This window comes from Podarcis raffonei, chromosome 3 (genome assembly GCF_027172205.1).
Source record: "Podarcis raffonei isolate rPodRaf1 chromosome 3, rPodRaf1.pri, whole genome shotgun sequence".
In the NCBI taxonomy this organism is placed as follows: domain Eukaryota; kingdom Metazoa; phylum Chordata; class Lepidosauria; order Squamata; family Lacertidae; genus Podarcis; species Podarcis raffonei.
Window position 1 is genome coordinate 81,756,661 of NC_070604.1, and position 26,680 is coordinate 81,783,340.

The 26,680-nt window shown below is 42.2% G+C and overlaps 1 protein-coding gene across 2 annotated transcripts; it reads left to right on the forward strand.

The window, feature by feature from the left end:
- Nucleotides 1-10,976: 10,976 nt before the first annotated feature.
- Nucleotides 10,977-26,466, forward strand: EFCAB2 (EF-hand calcium binding domain 2). Of its 2 annotated transcripts, XM_053382709.1 has the most exons (7): nucleotides 10,977-11,073; nucleotides 16,466-16,550; nucleotides 18,554-18,626; nucleotides 20,969-21,048; nucleotides 21,695-21,737; nucleotides 21,827-21,893; nucleotides 22,353-26,466. In XM_053382709.1, exons 1-7 carry the CDS (start codon nucleotides 11,040-11,042, stop codon nucleotides 22,466-22,468), a joined length of 498 nt encoding a protein of 165 aa, XP_053238684.1. In that variant the 5' UTR covers nucleotides 10,977-11,039; the 3' UTR covers nucleotides 22,469-26,466. The 2 variants fall into 2 exon arrangements, with proteins under 2 accessions (XP_053238684.1, XP_053238685.1); XM_053382710.1 differs by lacking the exon at nucleotides 21,827-21,893.
- Nucleotides 26,467-26,680: the final 214 nt, after the last annotated feature.

Genomic DNA, 26,680 nt, shown 5'->3' on the forward strand with positions numbered 1-26,680 from the left:
CATATACAATAAAGCCTCTGTTAAATCTGCTTAAATTCTTTGTTACATAGGATAAGAGGTAATTCTCATACAAAATACAGTGGTACCTCAGGTTAATAACTTAATTCGTTCTGGAGGTCTTTTCTTAACCTGAAACTGTTCTTAACCTGAAGCACCACTTTATCTAATGGGGCCTCCTGCTGCCGCTGCACCACTGCTGCACAATTTCTGTTTTCACCCTGAAGCAAAGTTCTTAACCCGAGGTACTATTTCTGGGTTAGCGAAGTCTGTAACCTGAAGTGTATGTAACCCGAGGTACCACTGTATACAAATTAAATCTCTAGGTCCCCTTTGCTAGTTTATCAAATTATTTTGCCATAATCTTCCTAGCTGCCAACTTCCAGGGCATAAAGGTAAAGGTACCCCTGCCCGTACGGGCCAGTCGTGTCCGACTCTGGGGTTGCGCGCCCATCTCGCTTAAGAGGCCGGGGGCCAGCGCTGTCCGGAGACACTTCCGGGTCACGTGGCCAGCGTGACAAGCTGCATCTGGCGAGCCAGCGCAGCACACGGAAACGCCGTTTACCTTCCCGCTAGTAAGCGGTCCCTATTTATCTACTTGCACCCGGGGGTGCTTTCGAACTGCTAGATTGGCAGGCGCTGGGACCGAGCAACGGGAGCGCACCCCGCCGCGGGGATTCGAACCGCCGACCTGACGATCGGCAAGTCCTAGGCGCTGAGGTTTTACCCACAGCGCCACCCGCGTCCCAGGGCATAGGGAGCTACTTTCTAAATTAGAGAGTTATCAGCGTCACTCAGCAGCCATTTCACCCTCTCTGCCCTGGTTAAATTAATGTCCTTCGCAAACACAGGTTTTATAAATCAGTCCCTTGGGTCCATGGGCATAACCGGGGGGGGGGGCAGCTGCCACCCCCAAGCAAGTAAGTCAATAAAAATACTTAACTAACTGAGGTTCTGCACACACCCACACCCATAAATCCTGGCTATGCCCATGCTTGGGTTTGTGTGGGCATCGCAATAAGTAATGGCATAATGGCATAATTATATGTCCTCCATGCGTGGTTGCCCCCAAGGAGTCTTTCCTCGCAGCATATTTTACTGTACTGTCCATTCAGAAGCACTGAAGGCATCGACTGGAAGCGCAGCTCTGTAAAGGTGATTCTTTACAGGGCAGACAAAAGATTTTTTAAATAACTAGCTCGAAAGTTCACACATTTAATAAGTGGAAACCATGGTGAGCACTTAGAGAAAGTAATAAAAGTCAGGCCTCTTTCTGCCTCAGACCCAAAGAGCCAATCCCTCAAATGTCTCCCATCCATGTTCTCCTGTAGATGGTATTGGGTCAGGCAGTGTTGGATACTCATTTGGGAATAAAAATAGGCCCCTGAAAATTAGAAATCCATGGGAAGTTTTTCAACATCAAAAGAGATAGACCTAAGTATCATTTAAGTGCAAAGAGTTATGTGCATAACAGCATAATACGTAAACCGTGAGAACCTTTCATTACTTAATCTAAACTTGATATGCCCACATTATGCAGATCAGTGGCAGTTTACCTGGTGCCCTCTAAAAGTTGCTGGCCTACAACTCCCATGATCTCTGAACATTGAGTATGCTGGCTGGGGCTGATGGGAATTGTAATCCTGCAACATCTGGAGGCAGTCACATTGACTACTGTGATACAGGTTAACTAAGCTTTCTTTTTACTCATAAAAATATACTGTAAGAAAGAGTGAAAGAGCAAGAGTTTTAGCTTTTGGATATTCCAGATATAAACTTATTATGGAGGCCCTAGGGTTCTAGAACCTGCTTTCTTAAAATTAATGCAATACAAATGATAGAAACAGGTTTCATGAGATTATTTTGAAAAGACTATTCTCAGTTCAATTCATTGATGAATGCAAACATTAAGTAGAAATATAAATAAGTTTCCTAATAGAGATGCATTAAGAGAATCACTTTCATCATGAGAACATGGTTTAATTTTCATTGAAATCTTTCATGCAACTTCAGCAGACCATAGTGCCATTATATATAATAAAGTAATTAATACAGAATCATAGAATTAGAGTTGGAAGGGACCCCAAGGGCCATCTAGTCCAACCCCTTGCAATGAAAGAATCCAGCCCACAGCTGTCCCTGGGTGAGCTCAAACCACCAACCTTCTGGTTAAGAGCTAGACACAATGACCCATTGTCTTCTGAAGGCTCTTTTATTTACTTTTTTGTCTTTGTACCCAATAAAAGGAGCACATATAAATTGAAAATCTGGTAAGAACCTTTTCAGAAATGGCATAAAAACTTTGTAAGACAGACACATACACACTTTTCATTGCATAACTAGGATTCTATAGAGCACGCTTGGCAAACTCGCCCCTCCAGATGTTTGGGACTACAACTCCCATCATCCCTCGCTAACAGGACCAGTGGTCAGGGATGATGGGAGTTGTAGTCCCAAAACATCTGGAGGGCCGAGTTTGCCTATCTATGCCTGCTATAGAGGCGGACCAGGTAACTTTTTCAGCTATATGAAAGAACAATTGTAGATAAACCACTTCTGTCATTGTACACATGCTTATGTATGTGTCAGGTACCATCTTTGGTCAAACCAGTTTTGCAAGCTTTAAAAAGCAACATGTGCTCTCGGAAAGGCAAAACTACAAAGAATATAGTGCCTGCTTTTTTGTTAAACAGAAAATGTCATGTAACCCTGCACCCTTATTACTGGAAGTCCTACCTACCTACCTACCTACCTACCTACCTTCCTTCCTTCCTATCTACTATCTACCTATCTATTGATATAAAATTAATACAAATTGTATATAACTGGGGAGTTTGTTTTAGGGTAACATTTGACCATTTTATATGGCTGTCTCATTGCTCCTGATCTGTCAGAGAAGATTTTGAGTTTCCCCCAACCTAAGATGTAGTCTGGGCTAGAGTTTGAAATTCTGCAGTGTATCTATTCATTTTGAGGTGGCTCACCCCTTCGCCCTACCAATAAGAATAAAGGATGTGACTGACTCACTACCCACACCCAAAAAGAGCAGGCCCTTGTCATGGCGTGGCGGGTTCATTCTGCTCACATGTCCATGATGTACTTTTCTCCACCTACTAGTCCCGTGTGACAGCTTGACCAATAGCAGCACATATTTTAATTTAGTTTGTAGAAGTACACTTATGGGACAATGCTATACATGTCATGGATAAGAACCCAAATAATAAGAAGTGCATGCTTCCACTTTAAACTGCCATGTGTACACAGCCTGATTTAGGAATGTGGCTTGCCTGGGTTTTTCAGATACGTAGATGGAAACTCTCCACAGCAGTATGAAGACAGTATGCTGTGAAGACCACAGTTATGTCCAATATTATGCAGGAGTGGCAGGTGATGAAAACAGAGGAAAAGCAAGTTATTTTCTTTCTAGTTTCCAATCCTTACTTAACAGTAAGCCATCACCATGACTACCACAGAGACCCTGGGGTCACAGTCAAAACACTGCATGCCACTCAATTCTATCCACACTTACTCAAATCTCATTGATCTCAACAGGGCCTAAAGGTAAAGGTAAAGGGACCCCTGACTGTTAGGTCCAGTCACGGATGACTCGGGGGTTGCGGCACTCATCTAGCTTTACGGGCCGAGGGAGCCAATGTACAGCTTCCAGGTCATGTGGCCAGCATGACAAAGCCGCTTCTGGCTAACCAGAATAGCGCACAGAAATGCCATTTCCCGCCGGAGTAGTACTTATTTATCTATTTGCACTTTGATGTGCGTTTAAACTGCTAGGTGGGCAGGAGCAGGGACCAAGCAATGGGAGCTCACCCCGTTGCGGGGATTCAAACCACTGACGTGCTGATCAGCAAGCCCTAGGCTCTGTGGTTTAGACCACAGCACCACCAGCTCCCTAGTAAATCTGCATAGGACCGTGGTGCTGGGTAGTAAATTATGGGAAGGATTGAAAGTTTAAAAGGTACTAGAATTCAGGGATGTCCACTTGAATTGAATAGTGACAGGTTGATGTGAACCAAAATAAGTTTTTATCTTCAAACAATGCATGATTGTTTTTAAAAAAATAACATTGACTTTTGAGTAAACATGCATGGGATTGGAGTGCACATCAAAACCATTAGCCATGATGCCTAAATGGAATTTCCATCTTTATAGGAATATGTGTCTAAAAATTATTGATTTAGATCAACAATTGATTTTCAGCATCAACCAATCATATGTCTCTGTAGTTTGCATGCAGAACATGAAGAGGATGCCATTCCCAGTTACTTGTTCCTAGCATTTGGTAAATAAACTGCATTCTGTTAAATTCTGGTGTTCCTTGGAAACTGATCAAGTGTTCCTTTATTCCTGCATTCCAGGGGGTTGGACTAGATGACCCTCAGGATTACTTTCAACTCTACACTTCTATGCTTCTATGAGAAGATCTGTAGTGGACAGTTTGTTTACACACCACTACTGATCTAAAATCTGGATTTGTAGGGAGTGTTGAGTGTGTTTTAGGGTAAGATTACCAGATTTTTTAAAATGAATCCGGGGACACTTTTCAACTTCAATGGATTTTGTATGGGGACTGATTTGTAAATCCGGGGACTGTCCCCGGGAAACAGGGACATCTGGTAACCTTATTTTAGGGTGCACTTTCAATGAAAAATTGGGAGATTTTGTAAGTCACAGGATTCATTGGAAAATCAGTCAAAGTCTGCTGTGTTTAGATTGTGAAGTATTGTACAGTGGTACAGTACCTCGGGTTACATATGCTTCAGGTTACATACGTTTCAGGTTACAAACTCCGCTAACCCAGAAATAGTGCTTCAGGTTAAGAACTTTGCTTCAGGATGAGAACAGAAATCGTGCTCCGGCAGCGCGGCGGCAGCAGGAGGCCCCATTAGCTAAAGTGGTGCTTCAGGTTAAGAACAGTTTCAGGTTAAGTACGGACCTCTGGAACGAATTAAGTACTTAACCCGAGGTGAAGATGCACTCCTTTTAGCAGAAGCACAGAAACAGTAGCCCTCCAGAGGTTGGAGTCAGCATAGCAAACAGACAAGGATGATGCAGTAAAGTGATATGTAGAGGGTCACAGGTTCCCCAATCACATTTTATATACTCGCCTATGTGTACCCACGAAAGATAAAGTACAGGTGAAATACAAATGTGGAAGCCCATGCTGGAAGGAAATGATTTGAAAGGGAACCATCCACAAGCAGGAGCAATGTTTGCAGAGAAATCCTTTGTAGGCTTCTTGGTCTCATTTGAACCAACACAGCCCAATGTTAGAAAGCCACTTCCAGGCCTGCCCCAGGAGGTGGGGTTGCGGGCATCACGCCCTCCCCACGTGAGCGGGGGGGCTGGTTTCAGCCCCCGCGAGAACAGGGGAATCCCGACCGTCCACGCCTCCCAGCCAGCCAATCGGCTGGCTGGGGGGGGCGTGGCTTGCCCTATTTAGGGCCGGACCGGATGCAGAGCTGCTGCCTCAGCCGTTCCCGGAACATCTGTGGAGTCTCGGGGACCAGAGGCGTGGGGACCAGAGTCCTGGGAGCCAGAAGTGATTCAGGGAGTAATGGCCTCATTGGCACCTTCCACTTTGAGATCGTATAAGAAGGCTTGGTCGGATTTTTTAAAATTCCGCAACAAAACCCGCGCCATCAGAAGCAATGCCCCTCCCGTCAAGCCAGAGGTGCTATCTTACCTAGTTTACCTGAGACGCTTGGGCCGCGCCCCTAGGACCCTCAACCTTCAAGCCGCAGCTATTTCATTCTTTTGCAAGGCGGTATTTTCCACAGATCCTTGTGACGATTTTGTTATACGAAGGACGTTAGAGGGTTGGTGCAGGCTACAGCCCCCAAACTGCGATATGAGAAGGCCAATATCATTCGACATCCTTTCCCAAATCCATAAAAAATTGCGAACAGTATGCTGGTCAAAGTATGAGGCGCGCTTATTTTCAGCGGCTTACTCCATTGCCTTTTTTGGAGCTCTGCGCATGGGTGAGGTAGTTTATGAAGTGGGTTGGCACGGTTTCTCCCGGGGCTTGCTTTTAAGCGATGTTACCCTGTCACGGGAGGACCTGGTAATATGGATACGCAGCTCTAAAACAGACCAGTACGGGAGGGGGGCTCTTGTTCAGCTTATGGCCACCGATAGTCCTGGCCCATGTCCAGTTAAAGACACAAGGTGCTTCTTATCCATGAGGGCCAACTCGGCAGGGCCTCTATTGATCCACGCAGATGGTTTACCTTTGACGCGTCACCAGTTCACTCGGGTCATGCGCTTAGCACTGGCAGCATGCGGCATCCCCGCAGCAGATTTTGCATCACACTCTTTCAGGATAGGAGCAGCCAGCACGGCAATGCACCTGGGTCTTACGACTGAAAGGATTAGGGACTTAGGTCGCTGGAAATCTGACGCGTACAAGCGCTATTTGAGAAAGAATTTGTGACGGTGACTGACCATGGCCTATTCTTTCAATTTCCTACAGGTGATATGGGGGTGCGCGTCTGGATTATCGGGCACAGTATTGTGCATTGGGCCAGGGTCCGCGCCATCAATTCCGGTCTCGGGCCGCGCCTGGGCTTACCACCTGACATACCATTTCCTGGGTCTCCCGGAGGGGAATGCGCTGGGCCGAGATGCTGCCCGCAATTAAGACCAGAGCAGCAGCGGAGGGCCCCCCAGACGCTTTACTGATACAATTGGGGGGAAACGACCTAGCCTACAGGAAGGCAGTTGATTTGCAGTGGCACATTTTTAGCAACTTCGAGGAGCTGAAGGCCGCTTACCCGAATGTCACAATTATTTGGGTCTCGCTGCTGGAGAGGCGGGTTTGGAGAGATTGCAGGTGCCCGATAGCTATGAATAAGGCTAGGACAGCCTTGGATCGGGCGGTGGTGCGTAGAGTGGCAGCCCTGGGTGGGAGGGTCATTGGCCACCCGGGCATTCATTTCAACCTTGAGGCCCTCTACCGGTATGATGGCGTGCATCTTTCGGATGCTGGTAACGATGTTTGGCTGATGGATATTGCAAAGTGGATAGGGGATTAGATTCAGGCATGAGAGTATTGGCGACGAGTGACTGCTCGGTGGCGGTAGGCATTGGTAAGAAGGGGTTAAGAGGATGTGGGGGGGGGGAGGAACGCCATCATCTCCCCCCAGTGAACGAAGGGTGGTCCATTAAAGGACTCCGGGGGGCGTGGCCCTGTCCGAAGCCTATGGAGGTGTGGGCCAAAGGCACGCCCCAGAGCGGTGACCCGGGGGAGCTCCTAGTCAACGTGCCTCGGCGGGAGACTCCCCTGATTAGTGTTAACCCTTCCCCGTGTCTCCAGCAAATGGGCTGGAGCCGGATAGTCGATAGGACCAATGCCTAAGCCAATGCCTCTCATTCCTGAATTCAATAAAGTTGTGGCCTAATTCACCCAATTAACCTTAATTATGGTGTCTCGTGTGTTTATTTATCTTGGGGGGGGGGCGGGAACTCGCCACGCAATGTTGGACCACGACAAAGAGGACTAAAAGTTCAAATCACCACTCAGCCATGAATCCTAGTGAGTTGTCATGGGCCATTTACATAAAACGGAGGAGGGGGGCATGTGCATCACCTTGAAGAAAAAGCAGGATGTGAATGTAATTAGAGCAACAGAGAGGGAGAGGTCTTCCAGTGGCAGCAAACAGGAAGCCCACAGCTTACAGGAGAAAAATAGACAGAGGAATCCAACTCTTAGGATTTGAAGTCTTTACCAGTATAAGTACCTAGGATGATGGACAGAAATGAGGGTTATACCGAAAAGCTTTGCTAATCTAATAGGATATACCCTCAGATGTGACCAGCCTTACAACCACAGTTTGGACCATAGTGCTAGGCAGATACTGTTCCAATAAATGAGCAGCAAAAAAAAGAATGAAAGAATGAATGAAAGAAAGAAAGAGAGAGAGAGAAAAAAGAAAGAATGAGAATTTGATCAGAATGTCCATTTGATATTCATGGGAAATGTTTCTCCAGACCCTTTGCTAAGCAGCAGGAATCTCTACAGACCTGGGGTTTTACTCAGCTTTGGGACAAAGAGAAGCACAGCTCAAGAGGGATTAAATTTTATGATTATTTAGGAAAGATAATAAATTTCTTCTAAAAGGTTCTATCTGCTATAGTCTTCTATTTATTTAGGTGGGTTACTGGAAGAGATGAATGTTACAAAGCAGAATTGTCTCAAGCATGCCAAATCATCTAAAATGTGGAGGAGGGAGCTGGGTGGGGGCGGTGGCAGCTTGTATAAAGTTGTATAAAGAACAACTTTATAACTTGTTTGTGAGGACTATGAAGCTGCAAGCCTGAAAGGAATGTTCTCTTCATGCAAAACAGCATGTACCTGGGTAAAGAGGCAAGCATCACCTTTTGTCCTGCTAATATTGAAAGTCTGACTGAAGGGAAACCATTTATTGGTGATGAGGAAATACCTTTGTAATACGTGGATTACTTACCCAGTGAATGCTCTTGTGTGTTTCATTCTTAAATCTTTAATTGTAAATCTTTTTAGGAGTCTTTTCCTTAGGAAAATTGGAGCCAGTCATTTTGGCTATCATAGCAACTTATTTCAGCATAGTTGCAAATGTTTTCTGTGAGGGCAAACTGCTGTGAATTTGACTGGCCTGATCACTGAATAGCCAGCATCTTTAACAAAAGAGTCCTAATGTTTCTTAATGACTGTGGATATTTCCTGAATGGGCAATTCATCTGAATGAATGAGGCACAGACCTGTGCCCTGGAGAGAAGGGTATGAGAAACAGCAGTTTTGCATTTGAAATGGGCAAAGAAAGAAAGTGAGCTGAGATCTAGATGAAAAATAAGCTCTCTAGTAACACAAGGGGTGCAGCATTCCCCATCCCTGTTTTGAGTCTGGGCACAATCTTACCACCTGTTTACAATGGAAGATCTTAATAATAATTATCTATTTACAGTGTGCATGTTCCTCAGTCTGAAGAACTATAGCAGACTCCATATATATATGAGATTAGACAGTATGGCATCCAAAGTATGTAGCTTCCAGACTGATTTGAGCAGCATCAACACTCAGGATTCTGCCATGGACATCAGAGTTCAGGCTTCCAGGATCTACTATTTTATTTTTATTTTTACTAAAACCATGAGAGGCACCATCCAGAATTTGGTACAAAAGTCAATATACTAACAGTGCCATTCTAGCCATGTCTACTCACAAGTAACTCCTATTGAATTCAATGTGGCTTAATCCCAGGTTAAGTGGGGCTAGGACTGTAGCAATAGAATTAAAAAACTGAGCACAGGAATTTTAGTACCAGAACTGCATAGAGCTCACAACTCTTTCACATAAAAATCCACCCCTGCTTACCCCAAGCTTCATTTCAGCAATAAAAAGATGGAAGGGGGAGTCATTCATTTGCTTGTTGTTGTTGTTGTTTAGTCGTGTCCGACTCTTCGTGACCCCATGGACCAGAGCACGCCAGACACTCCTGTCTTCCACTGTCTCCCGCAGTTTGGTCAAACTCATTTTGGTAGCTTTGAGAACACTGTCCAACCATCTCGTCCTCTGTCATCCCCTTCTCCTTGTGCCCTCCATCTTTCCCAGCACCAGGGTCATTTCCAGGGAGTCTTCTCTTCGCATGATGTGGCCAAAATATTGGAGCCTCAGCTTCAGGATCTGTCCTTCCAGTGAACACTCAGGGCTGATTTCCTTCAGAATGGATAGGTTTGATCTTCTTGCAGTCCATGGGACTCGCAAGAGTCTCCTCCAGCACCATAATTCAAAAGCACTAATTCTTCGGCAATCAGCCTTCTTTATGGTCCAGCTCTCACTTCCATACATCACTCCTGGGAAAACCATAGCTTTAACAATATGGACCTTTGTTGGCAAGGTGATGTCTCTGCTTTTTAAGATGCTCTCTAGGTTTGTCATTGCTTTTCTCCCAAGAAGCAGGTGTCTTTTAATTTTGTGACTGCTGTGATCATGGAACCCAAGAAAGTAAAATCTCTCACTGCCTCCATTTCTTCCCCTTCTATTTGCCAGGAGGTGATGGGGCCCGTGGCCATGATCTTAGTTTTTTGCTACTGTTTTTTGCTACATTTGCTACTGTTGCTAAATAACTGGGAGTCAGAAATCCTCACGGATCAACTGGAAATCACCCAGAAATCTGTCAGTAAATACAAATCTACTTTCTGCCCATCCCTGCTATATACACTTACCTGGTGGTAAGTCCAATTGACCTTAACAACACTTACTTCTATGTCTAGGAGTGCAACCAAGATTGAATTTCTGTGTGTTCATCAGCTATAAAAGACCCAGAGCTTTTGACTGAGAAAAAGATAGTATGCCGAGTTAGGGAGAAAATTTATATTATTGTTATTTGGGCACATGCTTCTGAATTAAATCATACTTCAAACAGCTTGTCGATGCTGCCAAGGAGGTTTCCGCCAGCAAAGAACCAGAACATCCCTCCTCTGCAGCTGGTCAAGTCAGTGTGCATGGGGCTCAGTGTTGGTGGGGTTTTTTCCCTTCTCCTGCAAAATGACAACTTACGTAAAGTGGGGTTTGGTTTTGTTTTTTCTTACAGCACACTTATGCTAAGGTGATTAGAAAAAAGTCTCTAAAAATGCCCTTCTCCCCCTTCTGCTAGACCTTCTTGCCCTCCCTTCTAGCAAACCCGTACCTTGGGCCTGAGAGCATAAAGTGTGCGTGTGAGAAAGTGCGCGCGCGCATATTGCTTTGGAACTGGAGAGCACTTTACGCAAGCAGTGCAATGTAATGCAGCCGCTATGTGTACGATATACATAGGAACAAGAAACACAGCGCATTTCAAACTGCTCCCCGTGCATTTGTTTCCTGATATTTCCCCATGCCCGCTTTCTTAAGCACCCTCTCCTACGAGAGCACCGCAATGCAAGAACACGTAGGAACGGACCGACACACAGGAATCCGCCTGTGCGCGTTGCCACCACGGAGGCGCTGGAGAGGGAGAAGGCCTGTGAAGCTCCAGTGTCTCCATGGCAACCGCTAAGGAAACAGCATGGCGACTGAGGACAAGGAAGCCGCTGCAGCGGGTAAGGGCAAAGCCTCCGGGAGGCTGAGGAAAAGCAGCTGGCTGATTCTCTCGGCCTTTATCCCCTGTGCTATCCTTAGGCTTTGTCTTGCGGAGTAGTAGTGAAGCCCAGAAAACACAGGCTGGGCGGGCGGGTCGGAGCCCCGCTGGGTCTACGCGCACGCCTGCCTCCCTTCCACCCTGCAAGATGGCACGTTCATCTCCAACATGGCAGAAGAATTCAGCAGGATGCCTTTTGAGAGCAGCCCCAAAATGTGGGTGTTGCAGAACTGCCTAAATGCGAAACTTGCTTCACATCCCGCGCTGGAAATATTGGTCCGCTGCCTTCACACTGTCACACGCAATTTCTTCAGCTCTTTAACTGCTTGACGCACACATTTCCCATATTTCCCAGAATCGTAAGAGTTTGAAGGGACCTCCCCACAATATCATCTTATCCAGCCCATGGCAACCCAGGAATCTTTTCCCCAACACGGGCACAACTGTGAGATTAAGAGTCTCATTCCCTCCCAACTGAGCTATCCCATATAGTTTTATTTTGCTTAACAAAATCATCAGCATTAAAAATATAATGTGCTTTTTATAAGCAGGGCACAATTCAGTTTGCTGGGGAAACCCAGTCAGACGGGGTGGGGCATAAATAATAAATATTATTACTTATGTCAGAGGCGTTTCACATTAATTCACATTTATCTGTACAGCCATACTTCGGGATAAATGTGCTTCAATACTTAAGTATTTTTGGGTTGCGCTCTGTGGTGACTCGGAAGTAACGGAGAGCATTTCGTCGTGCGCGCATGCGCAGACGGTCAAAATGACATCACACACATGCGTGGAAGCGGTGAAACGCGGCCCGCGTTTGCTTCAGGATGCGAATGGGGCTCCGGAATGGATCCCGTTCGCATCCCGAGGTACCACTGTATGCAATAAATAGATGCCCTTTTTGGACAGTCGTGTCACATATTACATTTCTCCAGGGCTGAAAGTAGCTACATGTTTTGCCCAGCATAACAACAGTGTATTCCCATCCGCCCCAGCTGCAACAAAACATGTCTCCCCCATATCAGTCCCTACAGCCACAGGAGGTGCTGTAACTCTCCAGTGGTTTGACTTCACCCTCAAAGGTGCACTCTTCCATTTTCTCCTGAGACAGATACCTACCGAAATCTACATTAGCATGTGTGATTTGGTGGGCTATAAATTCTTTTTTGTCGGTTAGTAGGTTTAGTGGGCATATTTGTATAGCAAAAATAAAATACACTGGGTTAGGCTATGGGCGTAGCCAGGCTGAATGTTGCGGAGGGAAGCGCAGGACCTCAGTTAAGTATTTTTACTGATTTACTTGATTGGGGGGGAGCTGCCCCCTGCCCCCCCCCTTGGCCAAGCCTAACTTGGGTTAGGCTCAAGTTGTAAATCCCATTGATTTATATAAGATTTAAATTTAAGTGTTTAATTGCCACTTATTTAAAAGGTGTATAAACATGCATACATAATCTTCTCTAAATTCCCTATCTAAAATAGGTGCCCTATACAGCTGATTAACAGAGTGTGTGCATGGTAGTGATTCACCTTGTTTGGTGTTATAACTTCTTAGCTGAAAACTTTAAATATTAGGAAGATGGGAAATTTCCACACTTCTCCCCAGCAATTATTTAATATTTCAGAAGACTTCAGGAATGATCTAGTCTTCTGTTGGATATTGCCAATAAAAAAGCTGAACACAAGAAAGATAAAAGCTTTTTTTATAAATTGATTTGATGACTGGTTCTCAGAAATGTGGTAAACAGCATTTCCCTAAAAGCTCACTTTCAGAATTATATGATACACAAGTCTTGGTCCTACTTTTTATTCTGTGAACCGATGCTCCGGTATAAATTAGAAATTTCAGTAGATGTTCTTTGTCTCTCTCTGAGCAATAACAGTCACAGTATTGACTAATAATTAATCTTCAGGGTATTGTCATGCACAGTTTCCAAGAGCTTTCAAGGTTAAAGCATCTCTTGAGTCTTATTACCTTGAAATATTCTTTGTATGTCATTTTGATCAAGGTTTTGATATACAAAACATTTTGTCTACAATAATCTTGAACTCAGTGAGACTGCTGATAAGTTAGTACTCTTTTAATTGTGGAGATATTCTCATAGACATATGATGAATGGCTCAACCATGAGCCATTTCATCAGTTGTCATGTTTATTATGCTCTCAGTTGCAATGTTTAAGGCAATGACTATTATTAGGCATATATCATACTTTTTTTTTATTTCAGAAAGGTAAAATGGCTTTTGTGACATGTAAAGTAAGGTTTCTCTAACTAGGGTTGCCATATTCTGAAGAGCAAAAAAGAGGACACATTTGCAGACTTCTACTTTTAACAATGGATCGCTATGACGACTCTCATTTTACATACCCATGAAAAAGAGGACATGTCCTGGAAAAAGAGGACATATGGTGACTTGCCCCTGTTGATAGTGCACAAGTATCAGTCCATGGTGTAGAATCTTGAATTGGGTCACAAATTTGTCTTGTGAACATTGCCAGGCATGGCTATATCCTTACATCCAATACTGCATTTATTTGCCTTGTTGGTTACTGGCAGAAATACCCAAACGTACATATATTTGCTCCCATGGGCGGTCCATTTCGATCAAATGAAATTGCATTTGCAAGTAAAAGTAGTGCAAGTTTTTTGCAGTTCATACATTTTTGTTAGTTTGGACTGAAATCATGTATTCCTAACTATTCTCATGTTAGCTCTGCTGAGTTTAGTAGCAGTTCCTTCACTGTAAGTGCTTATGAATGCTTTAGGATCACTGCTTTGCCTCAAGAGCCCAGTGCACCATGGAAACAGGAGTTGCTCCACCTCAAGAGGTTGCTGTGCTGTGAAGACAGGAGTAAACTAAGAAATCTGAGTCCTGAGCTGTTGGGAATGCTGTTCCACAGAACAGAGGCAACCACACTAAAAGCCCTACTCTGAGTTACTGCAGAGCGGTTTCTGAGATGTATGAAACTTGCAGGAGAAACTCTCCCAAGGATTGCAGTGATCTGCTGAGGTTATAACGCCATCTCTCAAGTAACCTGATCCTGAGCTGTATAGGGCCTTATAGGCTAGTGCCAACACCTTGAACTTGGACCAGTAGCAAATTGGCAGCCATTGCAAATCCTACAAGCAGAGTGTAGTTTGTGCCCGAATGAACCTACTGTAGCCACTGCTGCAGCCTCTGGACCAACACCAAGAGTCGGCCCACATAGAGTGAATTTATTATGCTATGAGCACCCTGTGATCCCTGAAAGCATATGCTACAATGCATTTGCTAAATTTGAAAGCTGCCACAAGATTCTTTGTTGGTTTTGCTGCAACAGATGGACATGGCTACCATTCTGGAAGTCCTTATTCTGAAAATTAACATGGAAAAAGAATACAACATGGTCTGTCACATTTCAGAGTTAAGTTAGATTCCCCCCCCCCATCAGCTGTCTGGTTTATTCTCTTTACCAGTTGGGGTACTGTCATTATTATTATCCAAGCTAAACAATGTTTCCATGCACTCTGGCACTCGTCATGGTGTCCCATTGCGCCAGAAGCAGTTTAGTCATGCTGGCCACATGACCTGGAAAACTAACTGTAAACACTGGCACCCTCAGCCTGAAGCGTCCAGGGGTCTTTTACCTTATGCAAGGGAATAGCATAAAACTACTGGGTACTGCTGAGAACAGTCAGAAAAGCTGATCTGAAAATTCCTGCCTTCCCTATTCTCAAAGAGATGGAACCAATATAACTTACTAAGAGTCACCTAAAATTTCCCAAATATCTGGGACCACTGCTGATAATATTTTATTAGGGTTGCAACCTATGTGAATTAATGCAATTTGCATAGTTTATACCATGACAAATAATCATGTTAAATTAAAACTCATTATAAAGCTACCATTTAATTATCAAGTTTAAAATGCTGTGAATAAAAGGTCTATAGTTCTGGAAGTAAGTATGAATAATTTCACCGCTTACTATCAAGCTAAAAAACCACACACATCGTAGCCAAAAAATAAATAAATTAAGAAAAATGTATATAGAATATACAATGTTCTTTATTGCAAGGAAATGAACAAATAATAAATGTATAAACACTACTATTAAATTCTTAGGCCAGTTCTAATATGCTGTGTTACAGTATTAGCCAAATGCAGTATTAGCCAAATGCATCTTAATCAGTATTCCAGTGTATTCTCAAAAACACAACTGTTCAACAGGCTTTGACTTCTAGCATATAACCACTTAAAGAAAATGGACAAAACACTCCAAACCTTCCTTGTACAAAGATGTCCTCAATCAGCAGTAAGGGTGCAATCCTAACCCCACTTACCTGAATTCAAGTTCCACTGAATTCAACAAGACCTGCTTCTGAGTAGACATCATTAGCATGGTGCTGTAAATTATCCTTCACTGTAACTTGCAATAGAGTAGCTAGTGCTAGTACTACTCCGAACAGATCCATTAACATTAATAGACATGGCTAACTTAGGTTCGTTAATTTCACCGGGTCTCTTCTGAGTAGAACTTAGTTGGGTACAATCCAGTGTCAACCTATCCTGGTTAATTAGTATATTCAGCACCCTTGTCATGAAAATGTATTTATATCAAAATCTTCAGTAAGTATGCATGCAGATCTTTTATGCCTTTAGACCTAAAATGCATTTTAATAAATGAATAAATAGCTGGTGTGTAGGTAACTGGATGTGGTCTGTGGTGTGACAGACACCAGTTGCCATGGTTTGATCTGAATCAGCTATGGGGATGTGCTATTTTCCACTGTGAGGAAGGCTCCCATTACTACCAACAGGAGCTTGCCTTCCACTGCAAATAGCTGATGGAGCAGGGGACGGACTCTGGTTCTGCTTGGGACTGTGGCGGGGCAAATGTTTAAAACCCCCAAACATCAATGCCCAGATTTTTGATTTTTAAAAAAATCATGCTTTCCAGGGTTAGAGATGTGAAAATGCATTTAGTTTAGCCCTAAGATGACTAGGATGAGGGAGGCAACATCTTTCCGAAATGTCATTACCAATTGGAGTTTTTCAGAAATGATTAAAGGGACAGATTCAAAGAAAGCGGATTGAGAAATTTCAATTACATTTCACCGACTATCTGTTTTACTTGATATACTGCCTTCACACAAAGGAAATTGTTTTCAGAGCAGCTCACAACACACAAAGTAAACAAACAAAACTTATAAATAATATGTTTTGCTAAATGCCTTATCTGATAAAGAATTACAGAGAACTCAGAAGATTCCTCACTGTTTTATGACACTTTGGTTGGTTATAAGAAAGATCTTGTCATACTGTGGACAAGAGAAATTATATATAACACATTCATTATTGTTTCATTTTGCAGAGTCTGCAATAACTGAAATCCATAAGAAGATCACCGAGGCCTTTGAGGTGTTTGACCATGAGTGTAATAAAACTGTGGATGTCAGGTCTGGAAGATCTTCTTTCAGAACTATTACAATGTAACAGTGTTTTAGAGTGCAAGAAACCAGAGTTGGTGTATATTGGTATACAGTGGAACCTCAGGTTAAGAACTTAATTCATTCTGGAGGTCCGTTCTTAAGCTGAAACTGTTCTTAACCTGAGGTACCACTTTAGCTAATGGGGCCTCCCGCTGTCTCCGCGCCGCCGCTGCGCGATTTCTGTTCTTATCCTGAAGCAAAGTTCTTAATCCGAGGTACTATTTTTGGATTAGCGGAGTCTGTAACCTGAAGCATCTGTAAACTGAAGCGCCTGAGGTACCACTGTACATTTGCCCTAGGGCTTGTGAATTAGCCTCACTCCTTTTGAGGCAGCAGCAGCTGCCATTGACACTGCCTTGCCAGCACTCTGGGGAAGCTCCCGAACTATACAGTGGCTTTTTGGGGGCAATGAGTGGATGGAGGTGGGGACTAGGCAGCTGGTAGTTTCCCTTTGCCTTATCTGAAGTACTCTTGGAATACTTCTGGCATCAGCACAAACTTAAAGGCATTTGTAAAGTGTTTCGGAGGCAAGGATGACGGAACTGTATAGGATGCCTTTTTAGCTATTTCAGTTTCTAGAAAGGTTAGCCACAGCAAAAGCTACAGCATTAGAGTCTTGTGGTACCTTAAAGATGAAAATAATATTTATTATGGCATTATAATAAATAGTTCATAAATTGACAAAAGACTCTTAGACTGTTTTATAGCGGTTGTCTCCTACAACAGGAACTTAATTGGGTTATAGCATCATCCTGTAGAATTGTTTTGTTTCCATACAGACATGCAAAGGAAAAAAAAAAGGATTGCTGTATCTTCTTTACTTTTCTTTGAAGGATACACATGCCCAAAATCTTGCAACACTTTCTCAATAAGCACAGTTCCTTGATTTCATCTTTATTTTTTTTACTAAAGAGAGCTGCTGGTACATGTTTAATTAGCCACTAGGCTTGTATCTCTGGTCTCAAGAGCACCGACTAAATTTGAAGTAATTTTAGGTATCTAGTCACTGTAGGATGGGAGGTATTTGTTTGTTACTATGTTATGTATGTCTGTGCTTTTATGTTGTAAACCACCCTGGGATCATTGGATGAAGGGTGGTATAGAAATTTAATAAACAAAGAATAAATAGACAAACAAACAGACAAACAAACAAATAAAATATGCAAGGGAAGTTTCCTGTTCTCTTCTTCCCCCTGCAGCTGTCTGTGCCCCCTAAAAATCCTCTCTGGAGGATCAGGAGTCAGAACCTGTCATGAACTGGTTGGACACAGAAGAATGGTGGGAGGAACCAGCTGGGAAACCACCAAGGGAAGAAGGCTCAGAGCCCAGGGAGTGGTGGTGGGATAACAATGAGTGATTAGAGGGAAAAGAGAAGGTGTCAGAAGCTGAAGAGGTAACAGGTCTTAGTGAGCTGGGAGAAACTGTGGCAGAGAGAAGTCCAGAATCAGAGGCAGAAGCTAAAGCAGGTGAGTGGGATGAGGGAGGTCAAGAAACAGAGATGAGTCAGGCTGGTGATGAGTCACTGGTGTCTCTTCTGTTGAGACCAACTCCCCTTCCCACTGACTCCTAGAGCCAGAAAAGGCATGAAGCAGGAGGAGCAGATGCAGACAAGGAGGTGCAGTCTCTGATTGCTTGGAAAAAGCCTGGAGAAAAGGGGACATAGATGGCTGAGGGGAGGGGGGGGGACCTTTAGTCTAGACAACTGATTTCATGGGGTAAGGCCTACGACCTGCTGCACTCATTAGGCCTGACACAAATCCAAGTCTGTAAAGATCATGTTTTTGCTAATAAAGCGTTAACTCCAATGTTGAATGGTATGATATTCTGGCCAGCTTCTAAGCAATGTAAGTAGGGTATGTTTAGGTAGGCTATGGGGAGCTGCTGGGTAAAAGAGGAATTGCCCACAACTGTAGCTGCTAAAGATTTGTTTTGCACTGTAGATTTATTAACAAATACATTCTTTCTTTTAGGGAGATTGGTACAATCATTAGGTCATTAGGATGCTGCCCAAGTGAAGGGGATCTACATGATATGATTGCAGAGGTACTTTATGTGTTTTTTAAGTTCTGTCATTTTATACAGGAAATCTGATCTCTCTAAATTAACAAAAGTTAGAAATACCATATGGAGGAACTGCCTTTATACCCATACCTAAAGTGCATCATTTGTGCACAGTTCAGAGCCCTCCATGAGTGTGAGAGCAAAAAGACTGAAGCAGGGAACCTTATCTGTGGTGGAAACCCTTGTGAGAATTAAATTAAAATTAAAATTCTCACAAGGGCTGTGCACCCTCACTCTCCTTGCACCTTTGTTTATACCTGACAAGACCAAATGCCCAGATAGGGCTAATGACTTTAACCTCAGGACTGTCTAATCAAATTGCTCCTGTGTAGTAAATACCAGTTTTCAGGAAATACTCAACTGTGAAATTGATGAAGTAAAATAATGGCTTGGTAATGCTACAGGCTACTGTATCAATAATGAATGCAGTCAATAGGTCTTAGAAGTATAACTTTACTTTTGTGGATAAAGCACTTCTGTAACAATTCCTTAACTAGAGGTCTATTCTACACATTGTCACTAGACTTCCTCTGTTCTTTTCTGATCTTGACTATGAATGGTATCCTGTTCTTCATGGATGGTTTCCTTCTTCCAAGAGAAATAACTGCTTCAGTGTAAACAATTTCATATAATAACATTTTATTCTTTCAAAAATTCTGTTTTGAAGGAGCAGTGTTTTGCACAAATGTACTGTTACCACTAGAGGACAATGTTGAGTTACTGAAAATGCCCACTGTTGCTTGTCTCCTGTAGTCTTGGGAGTATTATGATAATGAACAAATTGGATGTCAACAAACAATATGTTTAAAACAACAAGCTTTAACCTATATAATTGTTAGAATCATCTTAGTATCCTTGTTAGAATCTTAATTTTCATCATCATCATCACTTTTAATTTGTATACCATATTTCTATTTTACAATACCCAAAGTGATTTACAAGCTGAAGAAACAAAGAATGTACACCTTATAACAATCTAATCCAATACAAAAATGTGATAATAAAACATAACTTTAAAATAAGCAACTTATATCAAATAAAGTAATATTCAACAATCCATTAGAATAGTATAGAATAATATTAAATATCAGCATATAAAAATTAAACAGAAATCCGCTCTTAACAATTGTAAGAAAAAGATTCTAAACTATAATCAATAAAACAACGGCAAGTCACAGTGCATAAAATAATACAATACAAATTGAGAAGCAGAGACTGGATGGTGGGGCAAGGCAGGTGGAAGAAGGCCAGGCAGTAATAAGAACACATCCTATTAATGCTCAGTGATTCTCCCAGCATGTTTTCAAACTGAGATAGGATTGTCTGCCAATACAAAGTGTATTTAGCGTATTTTATTTAGTGTATTTTATTGAGTCATTATATTTTGCTATATAAAATTTCTATTTAAGAGTCTGCTCTGGTATAATGTGGAGACCAATCTCCCATGACTTTCCTAACATAGAAAAGCAAAGTGGCATCAGATAGCTTTCTGCACTGTAATATATCACTGGTGTCAGCTGACCCAGGTATTAGGTAAGTGAAATCTATCTATAACTGGCCTCTCATAGTATAATTTGTGCTAACGTGTAGGCTGCCTGCTAATGGTTGCAAATCTAGCGGGAGTTGAAATACTGTATCGAGGAACTGCAAGCACTATTCCTAAGTTATTTGGGGACCAGGTTGTAATTCAATTGCAGAGTGCATGCTTTGCATACAAAAGATTCAGAGTTCAAGACCTGCCAGGTATAGCTAAGAAAGACTGCATTCTGAAACTCTGGGGAGTTGCTTCCAATCAGCGTAGATAAACCAACAGTCTGACTCTGTGTAAATTAGCTTCCTTTGTTCCTATGCTGACATCAGAGAAACCCCAAACTCCTTTTTTTAATATTGGTGCAAGGTAGTTTAAAGGGGACGTGTTCGTGGTACATTCTGCAGGCATTCTGCTCCTCCTGTTTTGAGCATCCACTGATTCAGACTTTCACCATACACTCCCACCCTGATTATGCCCATGCAGATGCATACTCTGTGGTCCCATGTCTGAGCACTCTGCTTTGTGTGAAGGCCATCTGTATGTGGCCAGTGTCACTGATCAGCGAGGAAGGAGAGGATTGGGACTGGTCTGCTCTCCACATCTGACTGCCCTCTGCTACAGATGTCCTATTCTCAGCACCAGTCCATGGATTCAATACATCCATGTGAGGGATAAGATATTTGCCTTTCTTTTATTATTATGTTTGCAAATATCTGCTAGCTTAAACTTGAGAAAACTTGTTTTCTTTTCAGTTTGTCTGTATTTCATCTTGCTTATGTATTCTTATTTTTAGGTAGAAGAAGAAGAACCAACTGGGTTTATTCGTTTGGAAAAATTTCTTCCCATGATGACTAGAGTATTGACGGAAAGAAGGTGATTTAGAAAAGGACCTGTTTATATAACTTGAGTCATGCATATATTTATATAGGGTGGGCTATTGGGTTGTTGTTTTTATTTTTATTATGTATTTTGTGGTTTTATATCTTGATTTTACTCTGTGAACCACCCTGAGGCCCCCGGGTGTAGGGCGGTATATAAATTCGAATAATAATAATAATCACACACACACACCCCTAATTTTATTCAAGGTTCTTTTATAAGCTGTACAGACAAAATCAGTTTTAAAGTATAAGCTTCACTGTGAAAAAAATATAATAGATTTGTTTTTAAAACTGGGCATGTCGATTCTACTATTCTTCCACTGTATTGACTTCATTGTGTATGTCTTTCTAGAGACTTTCTCTTAAATAAAATGGTAGCAAATTCCATGGCAAGATATGCTAAGAACAAAAATTGGCATGGATAATGACTTTACCTAATTAGCAGTACAAAGTAAGCATCATCATAAGTAATTCATAGACCTCTGCTTAGAGGTCTTTCTCAGAGCCCAGATTGCAAAAACAAATGATACTCTTCTTAAAAGAGAAGAGCAGGGCAATGGTGCTGCTTCAGCAAAGAGACTGGGGCACAACTGAGATACATAACACCACTAAGTATTTTTTTAATTGAATCATTTCAGGTACCGCCCAATTCCAGAAGATATTCTTTTACGTGCATTTGAGGTCTGTATCAATTAAATTTCACTTATGGAGGAAAATACTACTTAAACCAAGAGAAGGAAGAGTAACACTTTATATTCTATTCTTTTTAGGTTTTAGACCAGAATAAATGTGGACATCTTACTAAAGATGAGCTGGTCAAGTACATGACTGAAGAAGGTATATTGACAAGATGCTTTTGCTGTTCTTAAGTGCAGACTCCACAGCTATATGTGGTCAGCTCCCACCTCTGCCTCTGATAGTGCAGGAACCCAGAAAAGGGCCTCTGAGAAGGGCCCAGGTTTGGAGGGGACCCCAATTTTGGGGGTTCGTAGTTAATTTTCCTTTCTGAGAATGATCTTAATAATCAGGCAGGTTCATGTGGGGGAAGGTGGCCCTAAAGACACTTGAATCGCTAGCCATTAAAAGTGAAAACCAGCACTTTGAATTGTGCTAAGAAGTCACCAAGTTCATCTGTTATATGATTATGTGTGTATGGAATGAAAGAAAAAGTACCCAGGTCTGTGCTTCATTCTTGGTGTGATTGAAAAAACTTAAATAGCAAGAATGCTTGAGAAGGTTGAGCAGTAATAAATAAATAAAGATAGCCATTTGCAAATATTCCTGTTTTTGCTGCAGGTGAGCCTTTCACTCAAGAAGAAATGGAGGAAATGTTGTCTGCTGCTGTGGATCCAGAAACAAATAATGTTCGCTACAAAGACTACATCTCAATGATGGTTGTAGATGAAAACTAAGCACTTCTTGTGTAACTCATATAGGTCTGAACCTTTTGCTTGGTGCTTGTTGATTAACATCATTGGAGTTGTTCTGTATTTGCCATGAGATTGCAGCAAAGGCTTATGTTGAAATAATTTATCTATGAAAATATTATCCCTTTATATACTTAGGAAAATACAGAAGTTGTAAAAAGATAGTTTTCAAATGTTGATCGGTTTGGATAAGAAAATAAGAAAACTTCAGATTATGCAGAGGAAGCATGAACCACTGGGTCCAGCAGAATTTATTCCCAGGTAACTAAGTATAGGATCCCAGCCAAAAACTACAGTATGAAGTATTAACATTATTATTTATTGAATTTATATACTGCCCTATACCTGGAGGTGTCAGGGCGGTTCACAGAAAACACAAACTAGGGAGGAAGTCCCATGAAACATAGCAAAACTCACTTCCAAGTAAACATGCATAGGTTATAGAACAAAACAATGAGGGGCAACATATTATGATTATTAATTGCATTATTAGTCTTTTAAAAACGAAAAATAGAAATAATTTCACGAATAAATTCAGATGTAAACAAAACTAGGAAGAGTTGTGCTTCAAGTAAATAAGTTGTGATATAGCTAACATTTTGAAGGCAAAACTATTAGAGATCAGTTCATATTTAACATTGATCCTTATATTTTGGTCTGCACAGATGCGAACCTACCAAATGTTTTGATTTATAGCAAAATTCTCTAAAACTATATGACTTTGATCTGACTTCATTAAGGAAGTTATGCAAACCAGTCAAACAGTCTAGTTGTTTGTTGAGACTTGAAATCTGTAGAGGAGCTGTTATTGAAAGGATTTTCTGTAACTAAAAGCAGAGCACTGGTGAAGGCTCTTGACTTGGGAACACTCTTTCCCCATTGTTCCTAGAAAATAAGTTTGTTGACTTCCAGGTATGCTGTAATGCTTCTCTGTTTATTCAAGGTATTACTTCCCCCTCCATCCTAGGGGTTCTAGTTTGCATTTAAGAAGATTCTGCTGACTAAATTGTGTTTGTGGTGGTGAAACTCTCTTCAGAGGTTTGCAGCATCACAATTTCTTGTTGATTCTCCTTAATAGCTATCTTGGAGTAGGCCACGGAGGCCTGGTTAGGAGTAAGGCGGCAGTGTGCTTAAACCTTTTTACAAACACACTTGGAGATCTAGCCCTGCCCCAGAGAGAGCAAATAAAAGACAAAGCAGGGGATAAGATGTGCATGATCACAAGGCCTCTCTGTAGGATGGATTTACAGGAAGTAGATGTGAAAAACTTAAGAGCAAGTGAGACCTTGGGCCAACCTATGTGAAAAACACTGGAATCATGAAATTATGAGTTACTTAGAAAGTTCCTACCACAAAAGCAAATGCAGGTTCTGAATATTTTTAGAAGAAATATTGTCTGTTAATTCACATTTACTTGTATTATCATGGTAAAAATAACTTGGAGGCAAGATGGAACTGCTCTTCTCCGCTAGGAGCGCAGAGAGAAGAATGTCACGGTACACATGTAGCAATGATAACCAGATGCCTTCACCTGCCCCACCTACAACAAAACATGTCTCTCCTGCGTTGGTCTCTACAGCCACAGCAGGTGCTGTGACTCTCCAAAGTCTTGACTTTACCCCCAAAGGCACACTCTTCCATTGTCTCCCGAGTTAGAAAGATGCCAACAACAACCAGATGGAACCCTTTTGGAATGACACAGCTGCCAGTTGTCCAAGATACAATAGCCCAATGACATTTTATGGAACCATCCTTTTACGTAGGAGCCAAACCACTGCAACCTAGTGACTCCTACTCCTGCAGAGTTTATCCTCAGGATACTACCAATCAATGGTATCCAAAGTCACAGGTTGAGAATAAGCAACAGGGCCACACTCTCCCTGCCTTCTCCTAATAAAAGCCATGCATCAAGGTGACCAAGGGCAACTTGGTCCCACAGCCAGGCCTGAACCCAGACTAGAATGTGTTCAGATAATCCGTTTCCTCCAAAAGTACTTGCAGATGAACAGCTACCATCCTGCTGAGCACATTCCCCCACCCTGGGGATATTTTGCAGCAAGCCTCCAGAGCTGGCTTTTAAAGGCACAGTTTCACTACTGCTTCTATATGGGAAATAAGTAGAACCTCTTGATGTAAAGATGCGTTCATCACATCAGTCTCCTCCAGCTCACTTGAATTAACTGACAAGCAAGCACTAAGAAGGGAGGCAGTTGCCTAGTCAGCCACAAGCACCTTGAGTCCTCAGGACTCAAAAGCTGAAACAGATCCCATAACACCAGACATGCTGGACATCTCAGGTGCATCTGTCTCAACTATGGTGTTTAAATTTACACAGAAGCAAGCAACTTTATCCTCAAAATGCCTGACAAATTTTTCTTAGCAGGCACCCAAGAAGAAGAAGAGGAGGAGGAGGAGGAGTTTGGATTTGATATCCCACCTTTCACTCCCTTTAAGGAGTCTCAAAGCGGCTAACATTCTCCTTTCCCTTCCTCCCCCACAACAAATCCTCTGTGAGGTGAGTGAGGCTGAGAGACTTCAGAGAAGTGTGACTGGCCCAAGGTCACCCAGCAGCTGCATGTGGAGAAGTGGGGAAGCGAACTCGGTTCACCAGATTACGAGTCCACTGCTCTTAACCACTACACCATGCTGGCTCCGGACTCCCCATTCAGAGGGGCAGATATTAATAAACCCCACACCACTTGGAAAAGCACTGCTGTGCAGTTAATTGAGGATGTAATGGAGGTGAAAAAGAACAATTTAGTTGCTGCCCTCAATACCATACAGTAGGCACAGTCATGCACTCTAAAGTCAGCTTGGTCACCTTCCCCACAAATTTTGTGCCATATTGCTACAGTTGTCATCTAGCCTGTTTCATCATCTAGAGTACCGCAGGGAAACCAAGGAGCAGCATGGGCATCGGCGTTGCTGAGGACTCCTAGGAGGAATCATGTTGATTGCCCTCTGCATCTCACCATTGCATAGTGAGCCTGGGGCTTCAACAGAATTGCCAGTTCTGTTCACCAGAATTTTGCCAGCTATGACTTATAATGTCTCTGCGGCACTGGGACCTGGCAACAATTGCCAAGAAGCAGCGAGGGTCCTGAATTTTACAAATTGACTTTAACTAACCAGCTAATTCTTTGCAAACTGGGTTCTACTTCTGTATGTATTCACATATTTAACTAATTTGTTTCTAATTACACATATTTTACCCACGTGTCTAGCATGAGATAATATTATTAGCCTTTTATAAAAGCATTATAATAACTACATTTCATTCTTAGGCTGTAGTGGCTGACTATAGAAAGAAGTCCAAAGTTAATTATTTACATTTTTTCTAAAGCCTGGGTGAATAATACTACCTAATCCTGGTATCTGTTACTGCTTAAACTACTCTGAAATCTCTTCTAGGGACCCTTATCTCAAGACAGTAAATCAGATTTCTCACACTATGCAAATAATTCAGTTGCAATATAGGGCAATCCAATATATTGTGGAGCCTTCATAACCTCTGTTTGTTCTCAAAGAGTGGAATCAAGGTTGTGTAATAGCCAAGACAGGTGTATGGTGCCCAAATTTTGAACAGTGGCCTCTTAATTTTATTTACAAAATGCTGTTCCTTTACACAGATCTTGAGAACATTAACTTGCCATTTGCATCTAAGACTATGAATGAACCATTCTCAGAGACTAGTTTTATAGACTTGTTTCTTCTAGAACCTCTAATTAAGGCATGTGAAATAATTAAGATTGTTGCCTTCTGTATCAGTAATTTCTTCTACAATTAAATTTTCACTTATGTTTTTAATAACTTCCTTCCCTGCTTACAATGCTAATGACTAATTAGCCCCAGATTCGTTTCGTTTCAGTGCAATAAACAAGTAATGCCACAGTTTATTATTTTTTTCTAATAAAGAGCAGAAGTGGAGCACCCCTGAATGCAATGAGTAAATGCAAATAAAGTCTGAATAGCCTAAAATGTAATGAGAAAAACTGATTTTGACTTGTCTTTTGATTTGCAAATACTCTGCTTCTGAGAGTGGGTTTAGCTTAGCAGTTAGAGGAACATGTAGGAGCCAGGAAGTTAAAATCTCAGTTCAGCATGAGCAAACTGGGTGGCCTTAGGCCAGCAAGTTTGCCATCCCAAGCCCTGTCCCCATGTTCACTCTCTAATCGGGATAATACAGACCAATTTTAC

What these genes read in the sequence shown, in the direction of transcription:
- EFCAB2 (XM_053382709.1), top strand. Translation starts at nt 11,040, where the DNA reads ATGGCGACTGAGGACAAGGAAGCCGCTGCAGCGG. An exon ending in CAAGGAAGCCGCTGCAGCGG is followed by an intron (nt 11,074 to 16,465) that starts GTAAGGGCAAAG and finishes TTCATTTTGCAG; the next exon opens with AGTCTGCAATAACTGAAATC. An exon ending in CAAGTACATGACTGAAGAAG is followed by an intron (nt 21,894 to 22,352) that starts GTATATTGACAA and finishes TTTTTGCTGCAG; the next exon opens with GTGAGCCTTTCACTCAAGAA.